Raw genomic sequence first — 21,338 nt, forward strand, 5'->3', positions numbered from 1 at the left:
TGAGGGGGCATGCTGGCATGCCCCCTCTCCTCCTGTCTCCAGTGTATAGACGCCGTGCGCGCATCTATTCACAAATGCAGGAGCCTCCCAACTGCCCCCCCACCGCGGGATACTGCAGCCCGCGGGTGGGACAGTCCCAAAAAAATGGGACTGTCCCGGGAAAATCGGGACAGTTGGGAGGTATGCATTATGTGTGTCTGCTTGCAGGATAACCAATAAGTAACTTCCCTCATTAAGCCTTATGAGAAATCTACTGTACAATAAAACTGCTTGTATCAGGAAGCAATGCTCGATAAAGAGCTAACCAGCCATTATACATGCAGCAAAAAAGATTATCCTTCAGTCTTTTGTGGTGTCAGAAAGCATCTATAAAAAATGAGTGGGTCTCAATTTTTATACACCAGTACATCTGACATCAACTTTTATAGTGTCTGTTTTACTTATGTATTACTTAGTAATGTTTGCAATGATAACTGGGCTGTGAAAACCTGATAATGAGATTCCAGTGTGATAACATACGTGCATCTGTGTACTCACCAATATCAGGATTGTCCATGAACTGAGCAATCATTTTGCGCTCATCTTTCCCGTATTCATTTTCTGCACGTAAAGTATAAAGCCCATTGTTCAAATGTGTTGGATTATCTAATTGTAGGCAGCCATGGTGTTCACTCATGTTGTTGCTTGATTCGTGAATCTTACTCCAAATGAAATCCGTTTCACTCAGAACGTTTCCTTCATGAAACCACTGCAGCTTAGGGGTTGGGTTGCCCCTCACGCTGAAAGGGATACACCAGTGGTGATCCAAAGTTGGGATGTCTATTAGCGTGATGTTTGGTGGAACTAAAAGGGAGAAAAGGAGAAAAAAATAACATGATTGTTATAAGAGCAAGTAAAGCCCATGGGCGCATTGGCATTTCTATAATGGATGCAATGTGTGCGATGCGCACGGGCTCCTGGGTCCAGAGGGGCCCACACCGCACACATTGTTCCCATGTTTTATTACTTACCATTCCAGAGCCCCCTGTTGGAGCTTTAGCCATGGAAAAAATCAACAGCAAAATGGCCACTGTGCATGCGCAGTAGGAATTTAGACTGCGCCATCTTTCCGGAGACCTGTGAAATGCCATAGTCTACAGTGCTGCCAAGCGTAGGGGGCCTACCTGAAGTCTGCACATGGTCCGCCTCCTCTTCAAAATTGCCCCAGCATGGACGGAATGTAATGAAGTCCGAGTTTGGTGGACGTGAGGCATGCTGGCCTAACTCTGACGTTTTTTTTAAAGGGGCATTCATTTAATAGGCGAACAAGTTAGGCTACTTTGCTTGTCTTATATTGAAATTAACTGATTGAACAAACATTAAGGCATTCCTGTTTGAGCTTAGTCACAGAGCTGAAACTGTAATCAGGGTGCCCATTATCTTACTACAGTATGGGAAACTTATTGCATTACCAGTTGTCAAGAAGGTGGCTGTGAATTTTAAAGGTGCAAATGAGCAATAATCATTGCAGAAACCAATATTGTATAAAGTATCCACATCTTCACTGGACCATGCAGCAAAAATAATGCCAAGGCTGCAAGTGGGATGCCCTTGATGATGGGGTTCGATATGCATTGTAACATCGCTGCCTGCCCAGTACCCGGCTGCAAAAATCTTGCTGCACAGTGGTTGGCAAGGTTTGATGAAACAATCTGCATCATCATGTCTCTCACAGGTCTCTCTTGGAAATCTTTCCCAGAATAGTAGGCAAGTATGATTTTAACAAATTTTCAGACTATAGATAGGCTGACCATATTATCCCTTTAATCTGGGACACTCATGAATTACACAGGTTCTGTGACTGCTTAAAACCAGGTGAAATGCAGGCTTGTAGTCAGCCAGCCTCAAAACCTGTGTAATTCATGAGTGTCCAAGGTTAAAGGGATAATATGGTCAGCCTACTATAGACCTAAGTTATAAAGTACAGTAACTAGACTGTCATTGATTAATATTCATTGTTTCTAATACCGCAAAATGTATTTTTTAAATACTTACAGTGTACATTGAGCTCCACAAAAACTTGATCCTCTCCCACACTATTTTCTGCTGTGCAAACCAAAGTCTTTGTATTGTCCAGTGATGTCACATTCTTTAATGTTAAGAAGGCACCATGCTTTCCAGTATCTGTCTGAAGAGGAAAAAAATGACATGAGTTTTTCTGCAGTGTTACTATATAACAGGATCTTTCCCTGTTTCTATAGGCACTTACCGAGCTGTTAGACTTAATATGAGATATGTCCCAGGAGACATTAGGATCAGGCTGTCCACTGGCTTCACAGTAAATAGTGGTACTGTTTCCTTCCAGAACAGTGAGTTCTAGTGTGCTAACATTTACCGTTGGCAAAGCTGGGGATGACAAATAACAACATATATCTTAATACCAAGTCTTAGCAGGTGTAAAAAGAGAAAACACTTAAAAAAAAAAAAAGTGACTCATCTATTGAGACACATGCCCAAAAAGTGATTAGACTAAGCTATCAACAAATAGTGTGAATATTCCCCTAGTTCCAAGTATTATCATTTCTATTTTTGTGCAATATAACTGAAAGAAGACTGCTAACTACAACTGTCCTTCTTTACTGACCACATTAAGTTATGTTGCTGGAGTAAATTAAGTAGCCTAGTAGTAGGCAGATTGTAGAGTATAAAGTTTGAAACGTGACCATAGACCAGTGACACTCAGTTGCACTGGTCCATCTGCAAACACTTAAGCTCACAAACCATTCATTCTGTGCAACACACGCGGAGGATGGCACACTGGTGATCAAGCCAATGCCACTAGGGATTTCTCCTTTCTGTCTGTGAAGACTGGAGGTGCATCACATGCACCAGCAACATTGCAGGCTCTCTTCTCACAGTCTCACACCGCTCGGCGTCATAGAAGCCTTCTCGGCTGCACAAACAGTAGTTACTCTGATGACAAGGTCAATCCCTAATCTTGTGTTCATGGGACATGGTTAAAGAGAGTGTATCAATAGATTGTGTATGAGAAAAAGATAGGCTAGCACCATGGCTGTGCAGGTCAGGATTGTATATGTCATATCAAACGTATTTCGTTTGGTATCGCAGGGATACTAACGAGTATACCATTGGTATTTACATTACTTACCCCTCCGGTGAGGTCCAGCCATGTGCCCTTCCTCGGCAGCATTATCCATGCTGTGGTTGGCACCCTATCACTGCTAGTGACAGGCTGTTGTGTCATGCTCATGTGTGATGGCCAGTCTGAGCATGCACATAACACTTTCAGCCGACAGGGATTCAGTAATGCTTGGACCAGAGGCGGAACTACCGGCAGGGCTAGCAGTGCGTTGCACTGGGGCCCGCCTCTGTCCAGGGGCCCAAGCATGTAATGAGTCAAACTGACTCATTACATGCCGCTGTGCGCTGCGGGCAACCGCTGCCCGCAGCGCACAGCCGCCCACAGAGGAGAAGAGCAGCGGCACGGACGGGGGAAGGAGGAGGACGGAGGTGAAGGAGGGAGCCGCAGCAGCGCTTTGTTACTGGTGGAGGCGCTGCTGCTGCTGCCCCTCTGCTTCACTATAGGCTGTCTTCCGAGAACAGCCTATAGTGAAGCAGGGGGGCAGCAGCAGCAGCGCCTCCACCAATAACACAGCGCTGCTGCGGCTCCCTCCTCCACCTCGTCTACAGCCCGGGAATCGTCAAGCTGCACGAGGAGCCTGAGCCAGCGGAGAGGGTAAGTATGATTCTACTTTCTTTCTTTCTCTTTCTTTCTTTCTTTCTTTCTTTCTTTCTTTCTTTCTTTCTTTCTTTCTTTCTTTCTTTCTTTCTTTCTTTCTTTCTTTCTCTTTCTTTCTTTCTTTCTTTCTTTCTGTCTCTTTCTTTCTTTATTTGTTGGGACTGCCTGCCGCTATGTGTAAAAATGGGGGACTGCCTACCGCAATGTGTAAAAAGGGTTGACTGCCTGCCGCTATGTGTAAAAATGGGGACTGCCTGCCGCAATGTGTAAAAAGGGGGGACTGCCTGCCGCAATGTGTAAAAATGGGGAATCTGCCTGCCGCAATGTGTAAAAACGGGGGACTGCCTGCCGCAACGTGTAAAAAGGGGGAATCTGCCTGCCGTAATGTGTAACAAGGGCACGCTGTCTGCCGCTATGTGTAAAAAGTGTACGTTGTCTTCCGTTATGTGTAAAAAGTGTACGCTGTCTGCCGTAATGTGTAAAAAGGGGACGCTGTCTGCCGTAATGTGTAAAAAGGGGGCGCTGTCTGCCGTTATGTGTAAAAAGGGGACGCTGTCTGCCGTAATGTGTAAAAAGAGGAATCTGTTCGCTGTAAGGTGTAAAAGGGTCTCTACCTGGTGTAGTGGTGCTACTGTGCGGCGTAATTTGAAGAATGGAGACTACTGTGCACCGTTTTAGGAATTGGTATTATTTTGTGGCCACACCCCTTCCCCACGAAGCCACGCCACTATGTATTTTTGCGCGCGCCTACGGCACGCACTGCCCCTGTTGTGCATGCAGGGGTGGAGCTCCGATGCCGTTTCTTGCACACAGTGCTAAAATGTCTAGTTACGGCACTGTTGCTAGGTATCCATTTCTCTGGCCCTGAGCAGGTCCCCCTCACCAGATCCTCTCAAGGGGTGAGGGGGTGGACTTGGATGGGATGGGGGGGGGGGCAAAGCATTTTGTCGCACCTGGGCCCACCGCTTGCTAGTTCCGCCACTGGCTTGGACGGCTTCGCTGAAGCCAGAAAGGCTGTTGCTTGGTTCCCATTGCTAGCATCATCTATAGATGGGGTAAGTGATACAGTGACAAACAGATAAGATAAGCTTACTGCTGTTTGTAAATACTGAAAGGAGGACATAAAGGGCTTATGTATCATTGTTAAATGGAACAGATAGATAGATAGATAGATAGATAGATAGATAGATAGATAGATAGTGTAGCAGGGACAGCATGATTCCACATGAGGTTAATGTGGAATGGCAGACTTTTACAGGATTGGAACACCAGCAACAAGCCACAGCTGGGCTAATCACTTCATCTTGTTTGCTGTCTTTAAAAACATGTTTTGTTCAGTAGGTCATGGCTCCTGATGCCATCAAGCGCCCAGGTGATAGAGGGGATTCTGGGGTTACATTAGTGGCCATTTGGAATATATACTGTTTTTGAGTACCAGAACTTGGAATGTTATACTGCTGTTTTAAGAACTACCTGTAAACCTGACCTGCAAAACCTGCATGTGAAGCTGTATCCTGCTGAGGTGAAAATAAAGTGTGTTGGATTATACTCTGTCTATGTGATTCCTGTCACGATAGATAGATAGATAGATAGATAGATAGATAGATAGATAGATAGATAACAACAGGAATGATGGAAAAGTATTACGTTATAGGGGACTATTTATCTGTTGTTGTTATTATTATTGAGCATACCCGGAAATATTAAGTATCTCCTGGATGTCATCCGGTCTTTAGATCTTCACTAAAAAGGTCTACAGTCAATAGGTCGACCACTAATAGTAGACATGCATTAGGTCGAGAGGGTCAAAAGGTCGACATGGTCAAAAGGTCGACATGTAAAAGGTATACAGCTCACAAAGTCAACGGGGTCAAAGGATGACAGGGTCAAAAGGTCGACATGACAATGTTTGACACCCATATGGTCAACATAATTTTTCCATGTTGACCTTTTGACCCTGTCGACCTTTTCTACTGTCTGCCTATTGTATTTCAACCTTTTGACCCTGTCGATCTAATGCATGTCACCATTAGTGGTAGACCTAATGACTGTAGACCTTTTCAGTGTAGATCTAATGATCCACACCCCTCCTGGATGTACAGTATGTGCCGCAGCAAAAGCAGCCTCTATCAAAAAAACAATTGGGTGCTGTTTTCTTGATACATTTACCAAGCATTAGCCATTGTAGCTTCCATGCTACCCTCCACATAATGCACTGGGAGCAGAAGCACTGGACTTAGGCCAAGAATCAGCCCTGGCTTCATTAGTGTCCATTTGGAAAAGGGGCAAATAGAGGGAGCGTCCCACTAATCATGGGGTAGTGACCTCACAGCACGCCTACCCCTCTGAATGCCACACTCAGCCAGGCTATCAGGGGGTGGGCCAGCCCAATCCAAGCGCCAAATGGGCACTCTCCAATCGTGCATGCATGGTCAGCAGACTGCACATGCACAGTGGTCAGTACGTGGTCAGTGGTCAGTACGTGGTCAGCAGACTGCACATGCACAGTGGTCAGCACGTGGTCAGTGGTCAGTACGTGGTCAGCAGACTGCAGACTGCAAAGCGAGGCAGCCCCCAGCCAATGAAAGTAAAGTGAGAGCAAATGCGATCACTTTACTTTGACACATCACAGAGACAGGCTCCCATTGAAGCCCCTGTCCATGGTTGTGATCAATGATCATTTCTTACTACCGCAAGTAGCAGAGAAAAGAAATCATAATTATATTAGGTCAAAAACCTGATAATTAATAACGCAATAAATAAATGGGCCCTACAGTACCAAAAATTCAGATTCATTTATTTAGCTACAGTAAGTGATTACATTACATTACATTACAGTAAGTAATTACATTTTAAATAACCATACATGCCATTATGTATTTACTTCATGTTGATCCCTAAATGTATTACTACTGCAATACAGTGAAACTCACTTGTGCAGACAGCAATTTCTGCTAGCAATTTCACTCTATTTAGTTAGCCCCATAAAATTAATCTGGAGTCACTAACAACAGAAGAAAACAAATCATTCCCCACACTTTGGCTTCTGCTTTACTGCATTTACAGTGCATCCGGAAAGTATTCAAAGCGCTTCACTCTTTCCACATTTTGTTATATTACAGCCATATTCCAAAATGGAATAAATTAATTTTTTCCCCTCGAAATTCTACACACAGTACCCCATAATGACAACGTGAAAAAAGTTTTTTTGAGAGTTTTGCAAATTTATTAAAAATAAAAAACTAAGAAATCACTTGTACATAAGTATTCACAGCCTTTGCTCAATACTTTGTTGATGCACCTTTGGCAGCAATTACAGCCTCAAGTCTTTTTGAATATGATGCCACAACTTGGCATACCTATCTTTGGACAGTTTCGCTCCATTCCTCTTTGCAGCACCTCTCAAGCTCCATCAGGTTGGATATGAAGCGTTGCTGCACAGACATTTTCAGATCTCTCCGGAGATGTTCAATCAGACTCAAGTCTGGGTTCTCGCTGGGCAACTCAAGGACATTCACAGAGTTGTCCTGAAGCCACTCCTTTGATATCTTGGCTGTGTGCTTAAGGTCGTTGTCCTGCTGTAAGATGAACCGTCGCCCCAGTCAGGCCAAGAGCATTCTGGAGCTGGTTTTCATCCAGGATGTCTCTGTACATTGCTGCATTAATCTTTCCCTCTATCCTGACTAGTCTCCCAGTTCCTCCCGCTGCAAAACATCCCCACAGCATGATGCTGCCATCACCATGCTGCACTGTAGGGATGGTATTGGCCTGGTGATGAGCGGTGCCGGGTTTCCTCCAAATATGATGCCTGGCATTCACGCAAAACAGTTCAATCTTTGTCTCATCAGACCAGAGAAATTTGCTTCTCATGGTCTGAGAGTCCTTCAGGTGCATTTTGGCCAACTCCAGAAGGGCTGCCATGTGCTTTTTACTAAGGAGTGGCTTCCGTCTGGCCACTCTACCATACAGGCCTGATTTGTGGATTGCTGCAGAGATGGTTGTCCTACTGGAAGGTTCTCCTCTCTCCATAGAGGAATGCTTTAGCTCTAACAGAGTGACCTTCGGGTTCATGGTCATCTCCCTGACTAGGGTCCTTCCCCCCCGATCACTCAGTTTAGACGTCTGGCCAGCTCTAGGAAGAATCCCGGTGGATCCGAACTGCTTCCATTTATGGATGATGGAGGCCACTGTACTCATTGGGACCTTTAAAGCAGCATATATTTTTCTGTACCCTTATCCAGATTTGTGGCTCGAGACAATCCTGTCTCGGAGGTCTACAGATGATTCCTTTGACTTTATGCTTGGTTTGTTGTCAGACATGAACTGTTAAGTGTGGGACCTTATATAGACAGGTGTGCACCTTTCCAAATCATGTCCAATCAACTGAATTTACCACAGGTGGACTCCAATTAAGCTGTAGGAACATACAGTATCAAGGATGATCAGTCGAAACAGGATGCATCTGAGCTCAATTTTGAGCTTCACGGCAAAGGCTATGAATACGTATGTACATGTGATTTCTTAGTTTTTTATTTTGAATAAATTTGAAAAAATTGCAAAAAATGTTTTTCACTTTGTCATTATGGGGTATTGTGTGTACAATTTTGAGGGAAAAATTCATTTATTTAATTTTGGAATAAGGATTAACATAACAAAATGCGGAAAAAGTGAAGCGGTGTAAATACTTTGTGGATGCACTGTATAAACATTCTCAATATCTACCTGTCTAACTAGATCTTCTGCAAATGTAATAATTAATACAACAGACATAGTGTTTTTTCAAATCTTCCATTGCACACACAAAATTAGTAGTTAACTAACATAAGGCTTTCATTTTCCTAACTTCAGCAGAAATGGATTCCCCGTTCATCTGTTCAATGAGGTGCACAAAAAGGTCAGTTTTACAGGATGGAGATAACCTCAGCTGTGGATTGCTGGTGATAGACAGCCATTGTGTATATCAAAACTTTAGTAGGTCTGTTTTAATTTAATAAGTGAACAAACTGTATACCTTTTATTTTCTGCTATAGCACCTATATTTTGGTGCAGAAGTGATATATCTTGTGACCCAAAGTCTATTTTGTAATCATTCAAAGTGGGATAAAATTAAATGTGCAGTGTTATATTTGTGCGTCAATTAATGTTATTTTAAAATTCACTTCACTGTGTGCACAAAAATCATTGTGTAAATTGCATTGTATATTTTGTTCCCAAACACACATTATGCGGAATTCAATTGACTATCGTGCCCGATCTCCCATCTAAAGTTATGGGAGATCGCGGTGGCGACATTTAATTGAGTCCCATTATCGCACTGATCGCACCCATAGAGGTCGGGATTGCAAAAAGTGGCATTTAGGTGCCTAAACGGGTCACTTTTCATGTATTTTAGCTTATCACCCTCGGTAGGTGTGAGCTGAAATGCAGACGCCGGCAGCAATTGTGCCCATATACAGCTACAATTGAATAACTTTGTTTGGGTGCCATCTCACAGCTACCAGAGTGAAAACATTTGAATCTTGACCCTAGTCTCACTAAGAAAAATAAACAACATATAAATACAAATAAGACCACATGTAGTAGATTGATCTTCTTACATTACACTTAAAAAGTGCGCCATAGAATTATAATTAATTCAAAATTATATTTTTTCTGCTACTTTGACTGACCATGACATACAGTATTGGATTATGTAACATCACTTGCTACAAAAAAAACTATATAGTTGCCATACAGTGAGATATAAATGAAATTATTTGTTGTTTTGTTATTCCATTTTAAGTAGCCATTTTAACCTTCTGATAAAATGGAGATTGATGAAAATGGCTGAAAGCGAATAAGCGAATGAACAAAACACTGCTTAGAGTGGCTAGCAATACTTTACTAATAATGCAGAAAAATCTCATTTTAAAACTATCCAAAATACTAAGATTTTTCTAAAGACACATTTTATGTAGATTGTTATAAGATATTTTAATAATTAAATAGATGCATGAGGAATATCAGATAGAATTATATGGTTTGCAGGAAAGAATAAGGAAATGTTCGAGAACATTTCACCACATGACTAGCTTATTCATCTCTGTGTTCTGTTGCTATGGAAACAAGAGAGAACTAGATTTTCATTTTCACTAGCAGGGTCCTTCTTCATTTCTGCAGTGACAAGGGTGGGGGAAATAATGGTGAGACTCTCACACAGGAAGAGCAGAAGAATGTCACAATTACAGTCCAATCCAGAAGAAAATGTATGTTAGTTCATGCTTTTTTCTCAATGTACACCTATCAGAAAAATTTAACTTTACAATAAAGAATACATTGTGGAAGCAAAGTATGTTTTTTTGGTTTAAGATTGAAATAAATTGGTGTGACCTAACGATCAGCCCACAGGGACACGGTATTTGAATACACGACAATGGATGGGGACAATAATATGCATCTAACATCAAACATAGAATATTAGCAGCAAAACTAACTGCTTTACCTAAGCATTATTATTTATTTAAGATTTTTTTTATTTTATATAGTGCCAGCATGTTACGGGTTTGCAATTAGGAACACAGTAATTAAATGAGAATGGGTAATAATAACAGTCTAAGAGAGAGGTGATAGGGCCCTGCTCATACCCTTATAATCAATAGGGAAATAGGAATTTGCTATATGAGGCAAACTGTTACATATTGCATTCTGAGCCATATTGTAGGGGTCAAAAGTGCTTAGTGACCAATAGTGGTCGACAGTCATTAGGTCGACCACTATTGGTCGACATGCATTAGGTCGACATGGTCAATAGGTCGACATGATCATTAGGTCGACATGTACTATGTCAACATGGAAAAAGGTTGGCATTAGTTTTTCCCATTTTTCCCCATTCTTTTACTTTTTCATACTTTACGATTCACGTGAACTACAATGGGGAATGATATCCTATGCCGAGCGCAACGGTAGCGGAGCGAGGCTACTTGCCCTTGCATGGTGAGCGAAGCGAGCCATGCAAGGGGACAGTGTGCACTAATTGGGGTTCCCCATCACTTTACGGAGAAAACGACACCAAAAACAGTCAAAAAACTCAAGTCAACCTTTTTCCATGTCGACCTAGTACATGTCGACCTAGTGACCATGTCGACCTACTGCATGTTGGCAAATAGTGGTCGACCTAATGACTGTCGACCTAAGTGTGGTCGACCTAATGACCCATACCAATGAGGATAAAGCTGGTATGTACCTTCCTTAGCATGCTATTCCATTCTCGATTAAGCAGTTGCTTGATTTTAAAAAGAGCAAAACAAATGAATATACTAATTAGAAAATATTGTGTGCCTGCAGACCTCTATAACAGATATGCACTTGGGGTGTATTTACTAAGCAACAAGTTCAAAGCTGACGAGCTTAGACAGGTGAACGTAAAATGGCATTAGTAATAAATGCTAAATCATGCTTGTTTTGCCGCTCTTTTGTAAATATACACCTTAATGCATCATTTCCTACCTTTAAAATGTCCTCTCCGGTAAAATCTCAGAGAGGAGTTATAGCTGCTCACTAGGGATGGGGCCAGGTGTTTTGTGTCATAATATGGCAAATATCAGGTCTAAGAAGTGGAGGCATGGCCAAATTAACAATTCTCAGTGAACAGTCTCATTTGCCAAGCTCCATTCCACAGATTCCTTGTTCCTGTCATTGCACTCCCCATCCTGCCCACTGCACTAGGAAGATCCAGCCTCCTCTTCCGGAGTTCTGAGGGACTACCCTGAAAATGGCAGTCTCCTGGAGCTTCCGGGAGAATAGGTAAGTATGCCATAATGTTACTCATAATTACCAGCAATAAAATGTACTATTTGTCCTATTTACCTCATACTCACCAGCATGAGTCTTACTGATAGCCATTCATGGTGGTCATTCCGAGTTGTTCGCTCGCTGCTATTTTTAGCAGAATTGCTAATAGGCTAAAATCGGGCAGTTCTGCACATGCGTATGCACTACAGGGCGCACGCGCTAAGCAATTTGACACAAAACTATGCTATTTTACTCACGGGCGAACAAAGCTTTTCAGTCGCTCTGCTGATCGTAGTGTGATTGACAGGAAGTGGGTGTTTCTGGGTAGTAACTGAGCGTTTTCAGGGAGTGTGCTAAAAAACGCAGGCGTGCCAGGTAAAAACGCAGGAGTGGCTGGAGAAACGGGGAAGTGGCTGGCCGGACGCAGGGCGTGTTTGTGATGTCAAACCAGGAACTAAACGGACTGAGGTGATCGCAATCTAGGAGTAGGTCAGGAGCTACTCAGAAACTGCAAGGAAATACTTAATAGCAGAATTGCTAATCTTTCGTTAGCAATTCTGCTATGCTAAGATACACTCCCAGAGGGCGGCGGCTTTGTGTTTGCATTTCTGCTAAAAGTAACTAGCGAGCGAACAACTCGGAATGACCACCCATACGTGGAGGAAATAGAGGTTTACTGTATTTATGACCCATTGCATATTGTCCATTTTTCTTTGTAATCTGTCTAAAACTCATGCTAGAACAGCAGCTCTAATAAGAGCCTGTCCTGGAAACGAAACTATAGTAAAGTCATAGTTTTTGCTATAACATTACTTCTGGGAATTGACCATGCCTATTTGTTGTGCATATGGGGCCAGTAAACATGAGTGACACGAGGGAGCGGAGGAGCATGGGGCTTGCTGTGGAGTGATCTACTGAGCCCTCCCCGGCAAGCCCATGTAGCTCAGTAGATCCCTCTCCAGTGATGTACTCCCATGTCCAGACAAACCAATGCTGTCCTCAAACGACATCACCCTTATCCTTGAAAAATTGATCAAAATTGTTCAAAATGTCTAAACTGTACACCTTATTTAGAGATGGACACAGTTCACATCGCTGCTGTGTCTTTAATATGTTAATGCTGCAGGAGGTGTCTGTGGAAAAAAAGATGCCTCCTGCCAACATTGCAGAGCCGAGACGCAGCATCAGATGATCTGCGAGACCATCGGCTATCTGAGTAACTTTGAGGTTACTCAGATTGGCCCTGGCAGCTCCGGAGCCGAGGCCAGGACTTTTGCATTGGAAAAACGCAGTCTCTGATCTCAGCACTCCAGGAAGGAGGCCATCACTGCCCCCACCCCACCCGCAAATGGCAACAGCCTGATTTACATATGGCACTGTGTGCAATGACGCAGGACCTATTCTGCACATGCGCAGACCAGATCCTGTGCAGGTGCCCCACCATGCGTAAATCTCTAAATTAGGCCCTGTATTCCTTTTTCTTCATTTTCCCCAGTGACATCATGCCTATTGTATAGTGTTGTGTGCCACATTTAGTATATATAAAAAAGGCATAAGATTAAGAGCTACAAGTAAAAAAGAATAAAGCCTTAGTCACTTAGAAAGCTAAGCCTTCATTCTCATCATGTGATTCTCATAAATCCTCACTCCCTGTATAGAAAAATTTCACAGTATCTTCTTTTTATTTGTTCACCTGCAAGATAAAATCTATCATATCCTCTTCCAGCAACTGGACTGCAGCCAGGCTCTTTTCTCAAAACAATATGGGATGTTAGCTCTTGGCAGGAGGAATTATTCTGCAAGTGTGTAGGATTAAGTCAGTCACTATTACATGTATTCACATATTTCTGAATGGGGTTACAACAAATACATTTTGTAAAGCTAAGAGGGAATGGTTTGAGTATTTGTCCTTTTGGTAATGGTTATAATGTGATTGTAGCCTGTATATTTACATATTAACGATAATACTTGTGTTACTCAGTGTCTAGATTCAGTGGATCATATTACATCATAATTTAGTCATCAACTATGTAATCTCATGATGTTCAAAGATACTGTATGTCAGAATGCAATAACTGAAATATGACATGTCAAACACTTAGTGTAAGCATTAGTTGACATTTTGTTGAAATAGCAAATTCAATCTTACATATAAGACAAAGGACAGAATGAAAAGCAGCGATATAGAGCTAAGATAAATAAAAATCAGCTCAACATTTATGTAAGCATTAAACTGGGAGTTTGAATACAAAATGGAAAAGGAGGAAGGTGAAGAAAAGGAGAAGAGGATGAGATTACCAGATACCTCGCCAAAGTTTATGGAAGGTCCCATTGTGTGGGATGTATGTCCAATGCAAAGGATGTTGCCATGGGTTTTCTTCAGGGGCGGACTGGGACAGAAAACCAGACTGGGAAATTTATGGAAGCAGCCCTAATGGGGTGCGGTCTTATGAGGGGGAGGGGTCCGTTGAGGGGATGGGATGAGTACTGATTGTACGCAGTTGCAGCCTTCCTTGAGCCATTTGCTGCAGTTGTGAATGAGACCAGGGGTGTCCCTGTAAAATTGTATAGAAGTGGCCCAACATTGGCAGCACACGATGTCTAACATACCTTGTAGCCATTGCAGCATCACTGGATGGCAGAGTTGCTATACTGATGAGTTGGATTAACAGAATAAATGGGGACAATGCAGTGTACTGAGGGGCAGATGTATTTACCTGGAGAAGGCATAAGGAAGTGATAAACCAGTGATATGTGCAAGGTGATAAAGGCACCAGCCAGTCAGATCCTAACTATTAATTTACATCTTAGAGCTGATTGGCTGGTGACATTATCACCTTGCACATATCACTGGTTTATCACTTCCTTATGCCTTCTCCAGGTTAATACATCTGCCCCTGAGTGTGATGGGCTGCCTGTCATGTGGGGGGTGGGCCACATGAAAACACCCAAAACAGGCCCAACAGACATGTTGGCCTACCAGGAATTTTCCTGGTGAGCCCTATGGCCAATCCACCTCTGGTTTTCTCCCAAAATGGCGCAAATTAATAGACATGCATTGATTTAAGAGAGACCTGATCCCAGTAACTAGGACAACATGAGATTCAAAAGGAACTTTGACATACTGTAGTTGACCTTTTAATACCTTCACCAGTACCCTAAGACTTTCACCTCCAACAAATGTTCAACATTCCGTCTTAATTGGTTCAAAAACATATAGTAATAAATCAACACCTTAAATTGTGACTCATCATATTATTTAGGTCTATTTCCCCATGTGTTTGTGAACATTTGTAGTAATTAGGTACTGCTCAACTGGGTTGAGTTCATCAAAAGGGAAATAATAATAATAATAATAATAATAATAATAATAATAATTAGAGTGCTGACGAGCTCATTGTAGTAAGACAATTTCAGAGTTATAGACAATAATCTGAATCAATTAATGAGTTTTTCAGCTAAGTCCGCAAAGGCGCAGATTCCATTGTAATCAGCGAGCTGGCCATCTCATAAGATGCACACTGTAGACCAAAGGGTTGGAGGTGAAAATGTAAAACGGCACTCACAGTTAGTGTAAAGCCCATCGTGATTTCCATTTACTGCAAGCTCTGTTTTACATTTTCACCTCTAAACCACTGTCATTGGCTTATAAAAGCTGACTCTTCATAAATAAAGCCACAAGCATTGATGGACTTTTGCATTCAACCCTAAGAAAAATCAGGCAATATAAGCCAGGTAATAGCTCAAGAAGAGAGGGTGTTGTAGACTACCCCTTTGCCTGCACCTATATACAGTAAACTGTCTTGTGAGCAACTGAAACGCCTCCACCTACCCCCACACAGACTCTAAATCTCAGGCAATCTTTAAAGAATACTTTTATCAATATCAATTGGAAGAGTTTGTAGTATAAATTAGTGATGAGCACCGGAAATTTTTCGGGTTTTGTGTTTTGGTTTTGGGTTCGGTTCCGCGGCCGTGTTTTGGGTTCGAACGCGTTTTGGCAAAACCTTACCGAATTTTTTTTGTCGGATTCGGGTGTGTTTTGGATTCGGGTGTTTTTTTCAAAAAACCCTAAAAAACAGCTTAAATCATAGAATTTGGGGGTCATTTTGATCCCAAAGTATTATTAACCTCAATAAGCATAATTTCCACTCATTTTCAGTCTATTCTGAACACCTCACACCTCACAATATTATTTTTAGTCCTAAAATTTGCACCGGGGTCGCTGGATGACTAAGCTCAGCGACCCAAGTGGCCGACACAAACACCTGGCCCATCTAGGAGTGGCACTGCAGTGTCACGCAGGATGGCCCTTCAAAAAACTACTCCCCAAACAGCACATGACGCAAAGAAGAAAAAAAAGAGGCGCAATGAGGTAGCTGTGTGACTAAGATAAGCGACCCTAGTGGCCGACACAAACACCTGGCCCATCTAGGAGTGGCACTGCAGTGTCACGCAGGATGGCCCTTCCAAAAAACACCCCCCAAACAGCACATGACGCAAAGAAAAAAAGAGGCGCAATGAGGTAGCTGTGTGACTAAGATAAGCGACCCAAGTGGCCGACACAAACACCTGGCCCATCTAGGAGTGGCACTGCAGTGTCACGCAGGATGGCCCTTCCAAAAAACACCCCCCAAACAGCACATGACGCAAAGAAAAAAAGAAGCGCAATGAGGTAGCTGTGTGACTAAGATAAGCGACCCAAGTGGCCGACACAAACACCTGGCCCATTTAGGAGTGGCACTGCAGTGTCACGCAGGATGGCCCTTCCAAAAACTACTCCCCAAACAGCACATGACGCAAAGAAAAATGAAAGAAAAAAGAGGTGCAAGATGGAATTGTCCTTGGGCCCTCCCACCCACCCTTATGTTGTATAAACAGGACATGCACACTTTAACCAACCCATCATTTCAGTGACAGGGTCTGCCTCACGACTGTGACTGAAATGACGGGTTGGTTTGGATCCCCACCAAAAAAGAAGCAATTAATCTCTCCTTGCACAAACTGGCTCTACAGAGGCAAGATGTCCACATCATCATCATCCTCCGATATATCACCGTGTACATCCCCCTCCTCACAGATTATCAATTCGTCCCCACTGGAATCCACCATCTCAGCTCCCTGTGTACTTTGTGGAGGCAATTGCTGCTGGTCAATGTCTCCACGGAGGAATTGATTATAATTCATTTTAATGAACATCATCTTCTCCACATTTTCTGGATGTAACCTCGTACGCCTATTGCTGACAAGGTGAGCGGCGGCACTAAACACTCTTTCGGAGTACACACTTGTGGGAGGGCAACTTAGGTAGAATAAAGCCAGTTTGTGCAAGGGCCTCCAAATTGCCTCTTTTTCCTGCCAGTATAAGTACGGACTGTCTGACGTGCCTACTTGGATGCGGTCACTCATATAATCCTCCACCATTCTTTCAATGGGGAGAGAATCATATGCAGTGACAGTAGACGACATGTCCGTAATCGTTGTCAGGTCCTTCAGTCCGGACCAGATGTCAGCATCAGCAGTCGCTCCAGACTGCCCTGCATCACCGCCAGCGGGTGGGCTCGGAATTCTGAGCCTTTTCCTCGCACCCCCAGTTGCGGGAGAATGTGAAGGAGGAGATGTTGACAGGTCGCGTTCCGCTTGACTTGACAATTTTGTCACCAGCAGTTCTTTGAACCCCAGCAGACTTGTGTCTGCCGGAAAGAGAGATCCAAGGTAGGTTTTAAATCTAGGATCGAGCACGGTGGCCAAAATGTAGTGCTCTGATTTCAACAGATTGACCACCCGTGAATCCTTGTTAAGCGAATTAAGGGCTCCATCCACAAGTCCCACATGCCTAGCGGAATCGCTCTGTGTTAGCTCCTCCTTCAATGTCTCCAGCTTCTTCTGCAAAAGCCTGATGAGGGGAATGACCTGACTCAGGCTGGCAGTGTCTGAACTGACTTCACGTGTGGCAAGTTCAAAAGGTTGCAGAACCTTGCACAACGTTGAAATCATTCTCCACTGTGCTTGAGACAGGTGCATTCCACCTCCTATATCGTGCTCAGTTGTATAGGCTTGAATGGCCTTTTGCTGCTCCTCCAACCTCTGAAGCATATAGAGGGTTGAATTCCACCTCGTTACCACTTCTTGCTTCAGATGATGGCAGGGCAGGTTCAGGCGTTTTTGGTGGTGCTCCAGTCTTCTGTACGTGGTGCCTGTACGCCGAAAGTGTCCCGCAATTCTTCTGGCCACTGACAGCATCTCTTGCATGCCCCTCTCGTTTTTTAAATAATTCTGCACCACCAAATTCAAGGTATGTGCAAAACAAGGGACGTGCTGGAATTTGCCCAGATTTAATGCACACACAATATTGCTGGCGTTGTCCGATGCCACAAATCCACAGGAGAGTCCAATTGGGGTAAGCCATTCTGCGATGATCTTCCTCAGTTGCCGTAAGAGGTTTTTAGCTGTGTGCGTATTCTGGAAAGCGGTGATACAAAGCGTAGCCTGCCTAGGAAAGAGTTGGCGTTTGCGAGATGCTGCTACTGGTGCCGCCGCTGCTGTTCTTGCGGCGGGAGTCCATACATCTACCCAGTGGGCTGTCACAGTCATATATTCCTGAGCCTGCCCTGCTCCACTTGTCCACATGTCCGTGGTTAAGTGGACATTGGGTACAACTGCATTTTTTAGGACACTGGTGAGTCTTTTTCTGAGGTCTGTGTACATTTTCGGTATCGCCTGCCTAGAGAAATGGAACCTAGATGGTATTTGGTACCGGGAACACAGTACCTCCAACAAGTCTCTAGTTGGCTCTGCAGTAATGATGGATACCGGAACCACGTTTCTCACCGCCCAGGATGCCAAGGCCTCAGTTATCCGCTTTGCAGCAGGATGACTGCTGTGATATTTCATCTTCCTCGCAAAGGACTGTTGGACAGTCAATTACTTGGTGGAAGTAGTAAAAGTGGTCTTACGAGTACGACTTCCCCTCTGGGATGACCATCGACTCCCAGCAGCAACAACAGCAGCGCCTGTAGCAGTAGGCGTTACACGCAAGGATGCATCGGAGGAATCCCAGGCAGGAGAGGACTCGTCAGAATTGCCAGTGACATGGCCTGCAGGACTATTGGCATTCCTGGGGAAGGAGGAAATTGACACTGAGGGAGTTGGTGGGGTGGTTTGCGTGAGCTTGGTTACAAGAGGAAGGGATTTACTGGTCAGTGGACTGCTTCCGCTGTCGCCCAAAGTTTTTGAACTTGTCACTGACTTATGATGAATGCGCTGCAGGTGACGTATAAGGGAGGATGTTCCGAGGTGGTTAACGTCCTTACCCCTACTTATTACAGCTTGACAAAGGCAACACACGGCTTGACAAATGTTGTCCGCATTTCTGTTGAAATACTTCCACACCGAAGAGCTGATTTTTTTGGTATTTTCACCAGGCATGTCAATGGCCCTATTCCTCCCACGGACAACAGGTGTCTCCCCGGGTGCCTGACTTAAACAAACCACCTCACCATCAGAATCCTCCTGGTCAATTTCCTCCCCAGCGCCAGCAACACCCATATCCTCCTCATCCTGGTGTACTTCAACACTGACATCTTCAATCTGACTATCAGGAACTGGACTGCGGGTGCTCCTTCCAGCACTTGCAGGGGGCGTGCAAATGGTGGAAGGCGCATGCTCTTCACGTCCAGTGTTGGGAAGGTCAGGCATCGCAAACGACACAATTGGACTCTCCTTGTGGATTTGTGATTTCGAAGAACGCACAGTTCTTTGCTGTGCTTTTGCCAGCTTGAGTCTTTTCATTTTTCTAGCGAGAGGCTGAGTGCTTCCATCCTCATGTGAAGCTGAACCACTAGCCATGAACATAGGCCAGGGCCTCAGCCGTTCCTTGCCACTCCGTGTGGTAAATGGCATATTGGCAAGTTTACGCTTCTCCTCCGACAATTTTATTTTAGATTTTTGAGTCCTTTTTTTACTGATATTTGGTGTTTTGGATTTTACATGCTCTGTACTATGACATTGGGCATCGGCCTTGGCAGACGACGTTGCTGGCATTTCATCGTCTCGGCCATGACTAGTGGCAGCAGCTTCAGCACGAGGTGGAAGTCGATCTTGATCTTTCCCTATTTTTGGAACCTCAACATTTTTGTTCTCCATATTTTAATAGGCACAACTAAAAGGCACCTCAGGTAAACAATGGAGATGGATGGATACTAGTATACTTATGGATGGACGAGCGACTGCCGACACAGAGGTAGCTACAGCCGTGGACTACCGTACTGCGTCTGCTGCTAATATAGACTGGATGATAATGATATAAAAAATATATATATATCACTACTGCAGCCGGACAGGTATATATTATATAATGACGGACCTGCTGGACACTGTCAGCACTGCAGACTCCTAAAGTAAGCTACTAGTATCAAGAAGATAGAAAAAAAAAAACACCACAGGTAGGTGGTATACAATTATGGATGGACGATCTACTGCCGACACAAAGGTAGCTACAGCCGTGGACTACCGTACTGCATCTGCTGCTACTATTAACTGGATGATAATGATATAAAAAATATATATATATCACTACTGCAGCCGGACAGGTATATATTATATAATTGATTATATATATTGATTTATGGAATCCTATTTATGAATATTAATATTTATTATATCATATATGGTATTTAATATATGGATATATTTTAATTAATATGCGTTTATCATATATATCTGCAAATATATTATGTCAGGCTTACTAAGTGGCTGATAAATATATGCAGTCCTTATATATATATGACTTATGAAATTATGAAGTTAAGATTCCTTAAAGAGAGTTCAAGCTTGAATATTACCGCTCTTTTTATATGATTCTTTATTTACAGGCAGATCAAATCGTACAGAATAAGATATACACAGTAGTGATATATATGCTAATTATTATATTAAGCTTCCTTCGTTATATAACATAAAACAACATGACATAAGTTTCACAAACAGTTTCAATTGCTAACATAAAATGTATACTTGCAAGTTAAAGATATGTGTACATATGCCTATTTCCCTATAGATTGTAAGCTTGCGAGCAGGGCCTTCCTACCTCTATGACTGTTATCACCCAGTTTGTTATTGTTATTTCAAATTGTAAAGCGCAACGGAATTTGCTGCGCTATATAAGAAACTGTTAATAAATAAATAAATAAATAAATAATGACGGACCTGCTGGACACTGTCAGCACTGCAGACTCCTAAAGTAAGCTACTAGTATCAAGAAGATAGAAAAAAAATAAAACACAACAGGTAGGTGGTATACAATTATGGATGGACGAGCGACTGCCGACACAGAGGTAGCTACAGCCGCGGACTACCGTACTGCGTCTGCTGCTAATATAGACTGGATGATAATGATATAAAAAATATATATATATCACTACTGCAGCCGGACAGGTATATATTATATAATGACGGACCTGCTGGACACTGTCAGCACTGCAGACTCCTAAAGTAAGCTACTAGTATCAAGAAGATAGAAAAAAAAAACACAACAGGTAGGTGGTATACAATTATGGATGGACGAGCGACTGCCGACACAGAGGTAGCTACAGCCGTGGACTACCGTACTGCGTCTGCTGCTAATATAGACTGGATGATAATGATATAAAAAATATATATATATCACTACTGCAGCCGGACAGGTATATATTATATAATGACGGACCTGCTGGACACTGTCAGCACTGCAGACTCCTAAAGTTAACTACTAGTATGAAGAAGATAGAAAGAAAAAAAAAACACCACAGGTAGGTATACAATTATGGACGGGCGACTGCCGACACAGAGG

At 43.1% G+C, this 21,338-nt stretch overlaps 1 protein-coding gene across 5 annotated transcripts in view; it reads right to left on the minus strand.

The window, feature by feature from the left end:
- NTRK2 (neurotrophic receptor tyrosine kinase 2) overlaps positions 1 to 21,338 on the minus strand; it is a 424,378-nt gene that overhangs the window by 341,361 nt on the left and 61,679 nt on the right. For all 5 annotated transcript variants that reach the window (XM_063913787.1, XM_063913785.1, XM_063913786.1 and 2 more), the window contains exons 7-9: positions 2,249 to 2,385; positions 2,035 to 2,167; positions 538 to 843 (exon numbers count right to left, since the gene is read on the minus strand). In XM_063913787.1, the coding sequence (XP_063769857.1) occupies positions 538 to 843; positions 2,035 to 2,167; positions 2,249 to 2,385 (576 nt within the window). The remainder of the gene's footprint in view (positions 1 to 537; positions 844 to 2,034; positions 2,168 to 2,248; positions 2,386 to 21,338) is intronic.

The sequence above is a fragment of the Pseudophryne corroboree genome, chromosome 1 (genome assembly GCF_028390025.1).
Source record: "Pseudophryne corroboree isolate aPseCor3 chromosome 1, aPseCor3.hap2, whole genome shotgun sequence".
Classification (NCBI taxonomy): domain Eukaryota; kingdom Metazoa; phylum Chordata; class Amphibia; order Anura; family Myobatrachidae; genus Pseudophryne; species Pseudophryne corroboree.